The 14,444-nt window shown below is 40.8% G+C and overlaps 1 protein-coding gene across 6 annotated transcripts in view; it reads right to left on the reverse strand.

Moving 5' to 3' along the window:
- The window catches only part of LOC129821085 (low-density lipoprotein receptor-related protein 1B-like), a 458,866-nt gene that overhangs the window by 193,669 nt on the left and 250,753 nt on the right, over positions 1-14,444 (reverse strand). For all 6 annotated transcript variants that reach the window (XR_008754267.1, XM_055878362.1, XM_055878363.1 and 3 more), the window contains 4 exons: positions 11,895-12,011; positions 8,803-8,883; positions 8,251-8,421; positions 2,732-2,914 (listed from right to left, as the gene is read on the reverse strand). Coding sequence is in view for 5 of the 6 variants with exons in the window: in XM_055878362.1 (XP_055734337.1) it covers positions 2,732-2,914; positions 8,251-8,421; positions 8,803-8,883; positions 11,895-12,011 (552 nt within the window). In the remaining variant the exon portion in view is untranslated. The remainder of the gene's footprint in view (positions 1-2,731; positions 2,915-8,250; positions 8,422-8,802; positions 8,884-11,894; positions 12,012-14,444) is intronic.

Genomic DNA, 14,444 nt, shown 5'->3' on the forward strand with positions numbered 1-14,444 from the left:
TATGCAGGAAAAAAATGGTGGGAAAAAAAAGTTGTGTCTTTTGCTATCGTGGTTAGCTAATAGATTTACATATTGTGTCTTCCCTGTAAAACATTTAAAAAATCAGAAATGATGGCTGGATTCACAAGATGTGTATCTTTCATCTGGTGTCTTGGACTTGTGATTTAATGATATTTAGATGCTAGTATTTACTTGTGACGCTATGCTAGGCTATGCTAGTCAGCTTTTTTACTGATGGGGGTGCTCCCGGATCCGGGATTGTGACCAAGTAGAAGTTAAACAGCTTGATCAGGTGCACCTTGTGCTGGGGGACAATAAAAGGCCACTAAAATGTGCTGTTTTGTCACACAACACAATGCAACAGATCGGTTAGCTGATATCAACGTTGTGAAGAGAGTGCCCCATTGTGGTAGTGGGGTTATGGTATGGGCTGACATATACTACAGACAATGAACACAATTGCATTTTATCAATGGCAATTTGAATGAACAAAAATGCCATGACGAGATCCTGAGGCCATTTTGAGGCCCATTTTATTTGAGGTATCTGTAACCAACAGATGCATATCTGTATTCCCAGTCATGTGAAATCCATAAATTAGGGCCTAATGAATTTATATAAATTCCTTACATGAACTGTAACTCAGTAAAATCAATGAAATTGTTGAATGTGTCATGACGTTGGCCTGAGGGGGGGAGGTTTATGACCCCCATAAATACCTTTCCCCTTTTTCCTCTCTCTACTCTACCGATGTGACTATTGAAAATCCCTATGTTAACATTGAGAGAGAGTCTGGTGACATCAAAAGATGGGAACGGAACCATATTTCGGTAATCCAACCAGCTGAAAATATGCGTTGGTACTAAATGAATATGATGCCAGATCAGTTGGCATCTGAGACATTATTACTGATGATAGGACGACATAAACTGTCTTGGAAAGTCTACTCATTCTAGTTATCATATTCACATGGAATTGTTGTGCAATTTAAATGTTTAAATATGAAAAGATTTGTGAAAAGATTAAATGTAATTTTAGCTTCCAAATGAGAGAATTGGATTTTCATGAGTGAACTACGTATGCTCAACTCAGTGGCCCTGCCCATGTGAACAGACATTGGTTATAAACTATGAAACACGCCCTTCTCTCCCCTCCTATATAAGCCCCTTGACGAAAATGTAACTTTCTGTTCCGAAGACGTTAGGGCGACGGTCCTACGTTAAAAGGGCTCAGATAATAACCTGTTCCAAGGACATGTGGACTTGAGGTCCCCACGTTGAAAGGACAAAGACCACCTAGAGAACTAAGCCAACCTTAGAGAACCTAACGAAATTAGCATCGAATTTCAATGTGAAGGTGACGACCTACACGCAGGAAGGATGAATTCTGACTATACCAGACAGAATATAGCATGAGCATATAGCATGGTAACTTGGTATGAACTTTGAACTCTTATTCACTAAAGAAGTGATACCTCCTAGCCGCCGCGTTAGCGCAGCAACTGTAGACGTGGGCTAGGAGAGGACGGACAGAGTATCTACAGCAGGTGCCGTAGAGAGAGAGAGAGAGTCAAAAACAGCAGGTCCGGGACAAGGTAGCACATCCGGTGAACAGGTCAAGGTTCCCTAGCCGCAGGCAGAACAGTTGAAACTGGAGCAGCAGCCCAGCCAGGTGGACTGGGGACAGCCAGGAGTCATCAGGACAGGTAGTCCTGAGAGATGATCCTAGGAATACCCCAAAAACTATTTAAGTCGTTTTTTGGGGTATCTGTACTTTACTATTTATATTTTTGAAAACATTTACTTTTCTACATTCCTAAAGAAAATAATATACTTTTTACTCCATACATTTTCACTGACACCCAAAAGTACCCATTACATTTTGAATGCTTAGCAGGACAAGAAAATTATCTAATTCACACACTTATGAAGAGAACATCCCAGGTCATCCCATATTGCCTTTGATCTGGCGGACTCACTAAACACATGCTCGTTTGTAAATTGTCTTGAGTGTTGGAGTGTGCCCCTGGCTATCCATAAAAAAAAAAAAAAAAAATGGTGCTGTCTGGTTTGCTTAATATTAGGAATTTGAAACGATTTATACTTTTACATTTACTTTTGATATTTAAGTATACGTATTTAAAACCAAATACTTTCAGACTTTTACTCAAGTAGTATTTTACTGGGTGACCTTTACTTCTACTTGAGTCATTTTCTATTAAGGTATCTTTACTTTTACTCTGGTACGCCAATTGGGTACTTTTTCCACCACTGCAAACATGTAGATAAAACCAAGCTCTCGATATGCCAGAATGTATCATCGTTAATGCAGCTATGCCTGTGACTGTGTGAAGCCTGGATTGCAGAGGATTCCAATTTAGAGGCCCAATTTTAAAGCTACATCACATGGAGAATTGATTCGCTGTTGCACATTCCGAGAGAAAAGAGATGCTATTATAAAATCTATGCTGTACCCATGACATACTACATGGAGAGTTAGAGAATGTAGAGTTTATATGTGTTTTAAACATGTTTCCAATTTTGCCATTTGATGTTGATCAACTACAGACATTTAACTTTGCTCCTAGTTCAGCATTAATGTAATGGTCAAATATATAATATTATGTCTGTCCATATTGTGCTGTTAGACAAACAGTGTAGCTAGCAAGTTTCGTATCTGGGTTCCAGTTACTGACGCGGTAGTCTCTTAGCTACAGCATATCATACAGTACCTGTGTCTTTGCAGGTGAACTTGGCCTTGGGGTCGCACATCCTCTTGGTGCCCTCACAGGCCATCTCGTCAGTCCCATCCTCACAGTCTTTGTCTCCATCACACCTCCAGCGCTCTGGGATACACGTCCCATCTGCCGTACAGTGGAACTCATCCCTAGTGCACTCTATCACAGGAGGCAATGCTGCAAGGGAAAATATACATACAGTACAAGTCAAAAATTTGGACACACCTACTCATTCAAGGGGTTTTCTTTATTTGTACTATTTTCTAAATTGTAGAAAAATAGTAAAGACATCAAAACTATGAAATAAGACATATGGCATCATTTAGAAACCAGAAAAAGTGGTAAACAAATTAAAATATATTTTATACTTGAGATTCTTCAAAGCAGCAACCCTTTGCCTTGATGACAGTTTTGCACACTCTTGGCATTCTCTCAACAAGCTTCATGAGGTAGTCACATGGAATGTATTTCAATTATCAGGTGTGCCTTGTTAAAAGTTAATTTGTGGAATTTCTTTACTTCTTAAAACTTCTTACGGCTGAAATCCCGTTAACGGGATCGATTTGACAACAGCCAGTGAAAGTGCAGGGCACCAAATTCAAACAACAGAAATCTCATAATTAAAATTCCTCAAACATACAAGTATTATACACCATTTTAAAGATAAACTTGTTGTTAATCCGACCACAGTGTCCGATTTCAAAAAGGCTTTACGACGAAAGCATACCATGCAATTATGTTAGGTCAGTGCCTAGTCACAGAAAAACAGAGCTATTTTTCCAGCCAAAGAGAGGAGTCACAAAAAGCAGAAATAGAGATAAAATCAATCACTAACCTTTGATGATCTTCATCAGATGGCACTCATAGGACTTCATGGTACACAATACATGTATGTTTTGTTTGATAAAGTTCATATTTATATCCAAAAATCTCAGTTTACAATGGCGCGTTATGTTCAGTAATGTTTGCTTCCAAAACATCCGGTGATTTTGCAGAGCCACATCAATTTACAGAAATACTAATCATAAATGTTGATGAAAATACAAGTGTTATGCATGGAATTAAAGATATAATTCTCCTTAATGCAACCGCTGTGTCAGATTTCAAAAAAGATTTACAGCGAAAGCACACCATGGAATAATCTGAGTACAGCGCTCAGCCACCAAAACAAGCCATACAGATACCCGCCATGTTGTGGAGTCAACAGAAGTCGGAAATAGCATTATAAATATTCACTTACCTTTGATGATCTTCATAGGAATGCACTCCCAGGAATCCCAGTTTCACAATACATGTTTGTTTTGTTCGATAAAGTCCATAATTTATGTCCAAATACCTACTTTTTGTTTGCGCGTTTAGTTCACAAATCCAAATTCACAAGGCGCAGGCACTTAGTCCAGACGAAAAGTCAAAACAGTTCCATTACAGTTCGTAGAAACATGTCAAACGATGTATAGAATCAATCTTTACCATGTTTTTATCATAAATCTTCAATAATATTCCAACCGGACAATTCCTTTGTCTTTAGAAATGAAAGGGAACGCAGCTCGCTCTCACGGCTGCGCGCGTGACTTAGCTCATGGCATTCTGCCAGACCCCTTTGTTAAACAGCTCTTATGCGCTCCCCCTTCACAGTAGAAGCCTGAAACAAGGTTCTAAAGACTGCTGCCATCTGGTGGAAGCCTTGGGAATCGGACCAAATTTACACTGTATCTTGGATAGGCATATACTTGAAAATCTATAAACCTCAGATCTCCCACTTCCTGCTTGGATTTTTTTCTCGGGTTTTTGCCTGCCATATGAGTCCTGTTATACTCATAGACATCATTCAAACCGTTTTAAAAACTTCAGAGTGTTTCTATCCACATCTACTAAGAATATGCATATCTTAGCTTCTGGGCCTGAGTAGCAGGCAGTTTACTCTGGGCACGCTTTTCATCCGAACGTGAAAATAGCGCCCCCAGCCATAAGAAGTTAATAAGGAAAAGCCAGTTAGTTGTGTTTTGACAAGGTAGGAGTGGTGTACAGAAGATAGCCCTATTTGGTAAAAGACGAAGTCCCTATTATGGCAAGAACAGCTCAAATAATTAAAGAGAAACAACAGTCCATCATTACTTTAAGACATGAAGGTCAGTCATTCCGGAAACTTTCAATAACTTTGAAAGTTTCTTCAAGTGCAGTTGCAAAAACCATCAAGCGCTACAATGAAACTGTCTCTCGTGAGGACCGCCACAGGAAAGGAAGACCCAGAGTTACCTCTGCTGCATAAGATCATTAGAGTTAACTGCACCTCAGAATGCAGCCCAAATAAATAACATACACATCTCAACATCAACAGTTCAGAGGAGAATGTGTGAGTCAGGCCTTCATGGTCGAATTACTGCAAAGAAACCACTACTGAAGGACACCAATAATAAGAATAGACTTGCTAGGGCCAAGAAACACAAGCAATCTGTCCTTTGGTGTGATGAGTCCAAATTTGATATTTTGGTTCCAACCACCGTCTCTTTGTGAGACACAGAGCAGGTGAACGGATGATCTCTGCATGTGTGGTTCCCACTATGAAGCATGGAGCAGGAGGTGTGATGGTGTGGGAGTGCTTTGCTGGTGACACTGTCAGTGATTTATTTAGAATTCAAAGCACTCTGAACAAGCATGGATTCTACAGCATTCTGCATCGATACACCATACCATCTGGTTTGCGATTAGCGGAACTATCATTTGTTTTCAACAGGACTATGAACCAACACATCTCCAGGCTGTGTAAGGTATCTTTGACCAAGGAGAGTGATGGAGTGCTGCATCAGAGGACCTGGCCTTCACAATCACCCGACCTCAACCCAAATGAGATGGTTTGGGATGAGTTGGACACCAGAGTGAAGGAAAAGCAGGCAACAAGTGCTCAGCATGTGGGAACTCCTTCAAGACTGTTGGAAAAGCATTCCAGGTGAAGTTGGTTGAGAGAATACCAAGATTGTATTAAGCTGTCATCAAGGACAAATATTGCTACTTTGAAAAATCTAAAATATATTTTGATTTGTTTCACACTTTTTTTGCTTACTACATAGTTCCATGTGTGTTATTTCATAGTTTTGATGTCTTACCTATTATTCTACAAAGTAGGTCATTTTCCTGCTGGAAGGTGAACCTCCGTCCCAGTCTCAAATCTCTGGAAGACTGAAACAGGTTTCCCTGTATTTAGCGTCATCCATCATTCCTTCAATTCTGACCAGTTTCCCAGTCCCTGCCAACTGAAAAACCTCCCACAGCATGATGCTGCCACCACGCTTCCCTGTTGGGTTTGCACCAGACATAGCGTTTTCCTTGATGGCCAAAAAGCCAAATTTATGTCTCATCTAACCAGAGAACCTTCTTCCATATGTTTGGGGAGCCTCCCACATTCCTTTTGACAAACACCAAACGCTTAAAGTGGTCCTATGGACAGATACTCCAATCTCCGCTGTGGAGCTTTGCATCTCCTTCAGGGTTATCTTTGGTCTCTTTGTTGCCTCTCTGATTAATGCCCTCCTTGCCTAGTCCGTGAGTTTTGGTGGGCGGCCCTCTCTTGGCAGGTGTGTTGTGGTGCCATATTCTTACATTTTTTAAATAATGGATTACATAGTGCTCTGTGGGATGTTCAAAGTTTCAGATTTTTTTTATAACCCAATCCTGATCTGTACTTCTCCACAACTTTGTCCCTGAGCTGTTTGGAGAGCTCATTGGTCTTCATGGTGCCGCTTGTTTGGTAGTGCCCCTTGCTTAGTTGTGTTGCAGACTCTGAGGCCTTTCAGAACAGGTGTATGGACAGTATGGACAGTGTGATTTCACAGAAGTGTGATTGACTTGGAGTTACAGTGTGTTGTTTAAGCGTTCCCTTTATTTTTTTGAGCAGTGTATATTGAGATCATGTGACAGTTCATGTGGCACTTAAATAAAGTCCACATGTGTGCAATCTAACTAATTATGTGACTTCTGAAGGTAATTGGTTGCACCAGTTGTTATTTAGGGGCTCCATGGCAAAGGGGGTGAATACATATGCACGCACCACTTTTCAGTTTTTTATTTTTTAGAATTTTTTGAAACAAGTATTTTTTTTTATTTCACTTCACCAATTTGGACTATTTTGTGTATGTCCATTACATGAAATCCCCCAAAAAAACAATATAGGAAAAGGTTGATGAATACATTTACAAGGCACTGTAAATAGAATCCTTATGTAACAGCGGAAATGTGTTCGTTTTTTGACAATATTGGGTTATATATATTCTTTTAAATTATATTTTTAATCATGCTAAGTAGTCACAAGACTGACTGTATATAACCTAACCAATTCCACATTGCCAATAATTTATTTTGAATTTCCAGGTTTTTTTCTGGATCAAAATGGGGCTTAGGTGGTGGCATGGCAGTGGGTGTGGCCATTGGTGCAATTTTAAAGCTATTTTCCTGCAATTCTACAAATTTTTCCATGGCTTCTGCTATGTTAACAAAATCAATGACCAAAATGCTCCTGAATGCATAATGTTTTGAATTTTAGATTTTAGATTTTAGATTCTCCCAGACTGTCTAGCCTTTATTTTGGTGATTATGAGTTCTCAAAGAGGACCTTATTTAAAAAATATATAGGTCCATTATCTTTCCTGCATGCTTTATATCTAGTTAGCTGTTCTAAGTTGTATTCGTTTTTTCACTGTTTGGACATGGGTGGGCCACCTAACAAAACAGTTAGGCAGCCCACCCAAGACTTTTCTATGCAAAAAACTCTGACTTCCAAAAAGAAAACACGTTTAATGCTTGGATGTCAGAGATCAGAAGGATTTCCATAACAGTCAGAGCCTGCTGAGCCAGAGCTGTTACCCCTGGGGTGGCCCACAACACAGCAACACTACACTGTGTTAGTTAGAGTAGAGAGGAAAAGGCTGGAGCTGGGGCTCAGGCTTGACATCAGGACACGGTTTGATGAATAGCTTCCTCATTCTAGTGACAAGCTAGTGAGCTGTGAGTATTCCAGCCGGCCGGGCCCAACTCAGCCTTCTGGGGTAATTATAACAGATTAAAATATTCTTGATGGTTGTACTCTTGTAAAGAGTAGATGAGATTAGATCAGCCGAGCGAGAGCCGAGCAAGGAGGATGAAGACTTAAGGACATTAGACCAGGCCAATTAATAGTTACTTTGAACTCATCATTATCTTTAAAAATAAATCTTTCTACTGATTTAAATGGCAATTGAATAATTGATAGTTACAATCATTGATACATGTGTAGTAATGAGGAGTAGTAAGCCTGACTTGAAACATCTACCTCATGTTGAGATAGATATTGTGATACTTAGTGCAAAATGTACTTGAGAAAATGAGGGATGGCGCTATCACTTAGAGTAGAATTTTCATTAAGGATTCATGGTAGTAGTAGCAGCATGATTTATCTTAACTGTGGGAACATAATCTTGTAATTGCTAACAAAATGTGCTACGATACAGGTATTAAACAAATAACAGCATTGTTTCTCTCACCAGCTCCATCTCCTCCACAAGTAGTGTTCTCATCGCTGAAGTCCCCACAGTCGTTGTCCCCATCGCAGGCCCAGTGGTCTGGGATACACCTCCCACTGGAGCACTGGAACTGGGTGTTGGAACAGGAGTGGACACAACCAACCTCGTCACTACCATCTCCACAGTCATCATCTAGGGATACAGAGGAAAAAGAGTAAGTGTGACTGACTAGGTTTGACTCCTGCATATCATTAAACTGTGTTAGCACGCTAATCTAAAGCCTATGCATTAGCTTGGGGAGGTAACATAAGTCTTCACTTACAGGCAAGGTCATTGTACTCAGCTCATGGGTGTGGTTTTCTGAACCACTTTAGTTACATAAGGAGACAGTGGTTGATTTCAAAGTTGTGGGTTATATGAGGTGCATGAAATGTACAGTAGCTCAGTGTTTCTCAACTTCTGTCCTTGAGTATTCTGACCTCAAAGTTGCTCATCTTTATTAAAGCTCTGTCCAATCATACCAGATTCTCAAGGATGGTCGTTGAGGGAGAAACAGCTATAGTAGAAACGTACCTGAATCACAATGCCACTTGACACTGATGCATCTTCCATTGGAACAGCTGAACTGGGTGAGGGGCTCACAGGTCGGGAAGGCTGTAGACACAAAGGCAGAGAGAAAATCAACTATAGTTATCTAAACCTCAAACCCATAGGGCCACATTCATTCTGAAAATACATTGTCTGAAACGCCTTCCAAACACTCCATTCCAAATCAAACTGTATTTATAACATGCGCCGAATACAACTGTCGAAGACTTCGCAGTGAAATGCTTGCTTACGAACCTTGCCCAACGATGCAAAGTAAAAAAAAATTATAATTAAAAATGAAATACACAAGTTTTGAGCTATATTCAGGGAGTACCCGTATCAGATCAATGTTCAGAGGTACAAGGTATTTGAGGTAGATATGTACATGAAGTCAGGGTAAAGTAACTAGGCATCCAAATAGATAATAATAAGAGTAAAATAAAGAACAGAGTAGCAGCAGCAAATGAAGAGTGTAAAAGTGTGTGTATGTACAGTATGTGTGTATTATGAATCCCCATTAGCTGCTGCCTGTCTTTGTGTAGCTTCACAGTCCCCGCTGTTCCATAAGGTGTATTTTTATCTGTTTTTAAAATCTGATTCTAATGCTTGCATCAGTTACCTGATGTGGAATAGAGTTCCATGTAGTCATGGCTCTTTGTAGTACTGTGCGCCTCCCATAGTCTGTTCTGGACATGGGGACTGTGAAGAGACCGATGTCTTGTGTGGTATGCATGGGTGTCTAAGCTGTGTGCTAGTTGTTTAAACAGATAGCTCGGTGTCTGTGTATGTGTGTATGCGTGTTGTGTCGGTATGCGTGTGTGTGTTGTGTGTGCGCACATGTAGTGTATGTGAATGTGTGAGGGTTTTGTGTGGGAGTGAGTGTAGTGTGTGTGACTGAGTGAGTATATGGAGTGTATATAAAGTCTAGTGAGTGTGCGTAGGGTCAGTGCAAGATTGAGTCAGTGCAGACAGTTCGGATACCATTAATTGACTATTTAGCAGTCTGGCTATTTAGCGGTCTTATGGCTTCGAGGTAGAAGCTGTCTCTGATCCTATTGGTCCGAGAGCCGACGCTCCGGTACCGTTCGCCGGACAGTAGCAGAGTGAACAGTCTATGGCTTGGGTGGCTGGATTGTTTGGCAAATTTTCAGGCCTTACTATGACACCTCCTGATATAGAGGTCCTGGATGGCGGACAGCCCAGTGATGTACTTGGTGGATTAGGCTATTTCAGCCACACCCATTGCTTACAGGTGTATAAAATCGAGCGCACCGTCATAGGATGCCACCTTTCCAACAAGTCAGTTCGTCAAATTTCTGCCCTGATAGAGCTGTAAGTGCAGTAAGTGCTGTTATTGTGAAGTGGAAACCTCTAGGAGCAACAACGGCTCAATCGCGGCGTGGAGCTTCAGATTTTTTCCACTGTCGCTGCAGTGGAGAAAATTGAGCTTCCAGAGACTCTGTGGGAACTCCTACAGCGCAGTAATGCCTGAGGAATCTCAGACAACACTATGAGAGAGAATATGTTTTGCAGCGCAGCTTGATTATGACTGAATGAAGTCGAGCATGAACTTTAATTACAGCTTACACCCTGGCTGTTTGTGACTGTGTATTGAAGCAGCTTAGTAAGCACACAAAGGAGTCGGAGACGATACAACACTATGCAGGGCCTGGCACTGATCATCAGAGATTGCCATGCGCCATCTTTACCACAAACAGTGAAGGGACAGGAGGTTTTAAAAACCTTTTAAATGTGTTTTCCCAGTTTTTTTTACGATTTGTAAGTAATTCAACTAGTTCCACCTCACATAACTAAATATGTAACTTACGGCATGGAAAGCTCCCTCTACATGAAAGTCACACACGAGTATAGTTATGAGATTAGACTAGTGTACCAGAAAGATAACAAGTTACAGTATAGCCAGTTGAAATCAGGGACTGTAAAAAGAAATATGAAAACAAAATAAACTGTTGAGTCATAAAAATGGCAAGCACTACAACTTACTTTGGTATAAGTTTTGATACACTGCGTAATTCTGCAATACTAAAATGTTTTTTTTAAATGCTACACGTGTTATTTCGCAGCATCGTTCTAACTCTCCTTAATCAGTGAGTAAGAAGTGAATGCTCAGCTCCTGGCCCTGAGGACGCAGGGCTATTTAATAATGTAACTGCTAAAACTCACACGAATGAAACAAGCAATGTAAGAGAGACAACAAAGTATTCAAGGAGCTAGTAAATTAAAAAATAGCTATAAGGGACATTCTTGTAGGAAAATGAGATTTAGGGGAAACAGCTTGAAAACAGTGTCAGATAGATAGCAAGGACATCATAATAAATCTATTCTTATTTCTCCAAATAATAAGCACACTGGTACACTCATGCATCCCCTTCACAACTAAGACTATGCCAATTAAAAGGTAACCCAATAGCCTGCTCATTAATCATATTCAACAACCTGTGATTGTTCAATTGGATATTGCATTTTACTTTTCAGAAACTAGATAAGAACAAGCCTTTTAACTCCTTAAAAAGAGGAAAGCACTATATTTTAATAGAAATATAACCAACTGGCTGCTGTGCACTAGACAAGAACACACACTAAGAGTTCAAACAGCCAAGCTAGCATTCAGTTGTCTCACCAGGAGGCAAATTTTGAAATACTTTTAAGGCTTCTCTGGTGTAGTTGGGTCACTAAAAGACGAGCTGTCTTTTCCACTGAACCATTTCCTCTGAGCTACACCTCACAGCGGTATGTCCTTTTCTTTTCCTCTCAAGGTTGGGGATGAGGTCAATAGAATCTTCAGATCTGACAGTGTCATCGTAAAAGTGGTCACATCTTCTTCTTTGAAAGCCTCTCTTGGCGTTTAAAAACCCAGCACTTTCCTTCCTTTCCAAAAACAGAAACTGCAGAGAGTGTTTGTTCTGATTTGGTCTACTAGATCATTTTAGTGTGAATAATCTTACAGGGCTGAAACCTAACTTGAGATGCTCACTCTTATCGATCATACATAATCAAAAACGGAGTTTATCGCCAGGATTCAGGGCCAAATAATGCAGACTGAGAGTCTAACTCACCACAGGAGGAAGTCTCATCGGACATGTCCCCGCAGTCGTCGTCTCGGTCGCAGCACCAGGCCTGGGGGATACAGCGTCCGTTCCGACAGGAGAACTGGTTGGGCTGACAGGCCTGGGCTGAGAAAGAGAAAGACATGGAAGACAGCAGAGCATTTGTAATTCAATCACATGGGTGTTAAGTTAAAGTCAGACATGTTCAGCCCCCTAATGATCATTCAATCATATGGCATGTCAATGTAAGGCCTGTGGAGCTTAAGTTGATCTCTCCATGACAGATATATCACATATATAAAGTCTGGAGTAAACGAGCAGAGCCCTTAAACTAACCTTTCAGTCACATACATTGACACATTTTGTTGTTTTGGCTCTGTACTCCAGCACTTTGGATTTGAAATGATACAATGACTATGAGGTTAAAGTGCTAACTGTCAGCTTTAATTTGAGGGTATTTTCATCCCTATCGGGTGAACCGTTTAGATATTACAGCACTTTCTATACATAGTACCCCCATTTTTGGAGACCAAAGTATTGGGACAAACTCCCTTATACACTACATGACCAACATGATCAAACATATGTGGACACCTGCTCATAGAACATCTCATTCCAAAATCATGAGCATTAATATGGAGTTTCTCCCCCTCTTTGCTGCTATAACAGCCTCCACTCTTTTGGGAAGGCTTTCCACTAGATGTTGGAACATTGCTGCAGGGACTTGCTTCCATTCAGCCACAAGAGCATTAATGAGATCGGGCACGGATGTTGGGCAATTAGGCCTGGCTTGCAGTCGGCGTTTCAATTCAGTCCAAAGGTGTTAAATTGGGTTGAGGACAGGGCTCTTTGCAGGCCAGTCAAGTTCTTCCACACCAATCACGACAAACCATTTCTGTGTGGACCTCAACCTCATTTAACAGGAAAGGGCCTTCCCCAAACTTGCCACAAAGTTGGAAGCACAGAATCGTCTAGATGCTGTAGCGTTAAGATTCCCCTTCACTGGAAATAAGGGGCCTAGCCCGAACCATGAAAAACATCCCCAGACCATTATTCCTCCTCCACCAAACTTTACAGTTGGCACTATGCTTTGGGGAAGGTAGCGTTCTCCTGTCATCCGCCAAACCCAGATTCCTCCGTAGGCTACCAGATGGTGAAGTGTGATTCATCACTCGAGAGACCGCGTTTCCACTGCTCTAGAGTCCAATGGCGGCGAGCTTTACACCACTCCAGCTGACGCTTGGCATTGCGAATGGTGATCTTAGACTTGTGTGCGGCTGCTTGTACGTGAAAACTAATTTCAAGAAGCTCCCGACCAACAGTTCTTGTGCTGATGTTCCAAACTGCCTCTGGAAGCAACATGGTAGTGAGTGTTGCAACCTAGGATAGCCGATTTTAATGCGCTACGCTTTTCAGCACTTGGCGGTTCGTTCTGTGAGCTGGGCAGAAATTTTACGAACTGAATTGTGGAATCCTATGACGGTGCCACGTAGAACGTCACTGAGCTCTTCAGTAAGGCTATTTTACTGACAATGTTGGGCTATGGAGATCGCATGGATGTATGCTCGATTTTATATACCTTTAAGCAATGATGGTGTGGCTGGAATAGCCAAATCCACTAATTTGAAGGGCTGTCCACATACTTTTGCATACATAGTGTATGTGTATTAAAATAGTCAAAAGTTTAGTATTTGATCTCATATTCCCAGCACGCAATGATTACATCAAGCTTGTGACAATACAGAAGCTTCATGCAATCAAGCTTGTATTGTGTTTTTGGAGTCACCTTTATTGTAAATGAGAATAGAATGTTTTTATACACTTCTACATTAACATGGGTGCTACCATGATTACAGATAGTCCTGAATGAATTGTGAATAATGATGAGTGAGAAAGTTACAGATGCACAAATATCATACTACCAACACATGCTAACCTCTCATCATTACAATAACAGGGGAGGTTAGCATTTTTAGGGGGTATGATATTTGTGCGTCTAACTTTCTCACTGATCATTATTCACAATTCATTCAGGACTATCCGTAATCATGGTAGCATCCACATTAATGCATTTATTTTTTATTTTTCCAGGCAAGTCAGTTCAGAACAAATTCTTATTTTACAGCACCTACCCTGGTCAAACCCTCCCTTAACCCGGACGACACTGGGCCAATTGTGCGCCTGTCCTCTGGTACTCCCGATCACGGCCGGTTGTGAAACAGCCCGGGATCGAACCAGGGTCTGTAGTGACACCTCTAGCACTGAGATGCAGTGTCTTAGACCGCTTCACCACTCGGGAGCGAATGTAGAAGTGTTTAGAAACATTCTATTCTTATTTGCAATAAAAGTGACTCTAAAATGACCCAATACACTATTTACCATTCATTTCTACTGGGCACAAAATAATCTGAAACACAACCAAAACAAACAGCAAATGTATCCAACAAGTTTGTAAAGTCACAAGCTTGATGTAATCATTCCATGCTAGGAATATGGGACCAAATACTACACTGTTGACTACACATATGTGAATTTGTACCAATACTTTTGTCCCCCAAG

Source organism: Salvelinus fontinalis, chromosome 23 (assembly GCF_029448725.1).
Source record: "Salvelinus fontinalis isolate EN_2023a chromosome 23, ASM2944872v1, whole genome shotgun sequence".
Lineage (NCBI taxonomy): Eukaryota > Metazoa > Chordata > Actinopteri > Salmoniformes > Salmonidae > Salvelinus > Salvelinus fontinalis.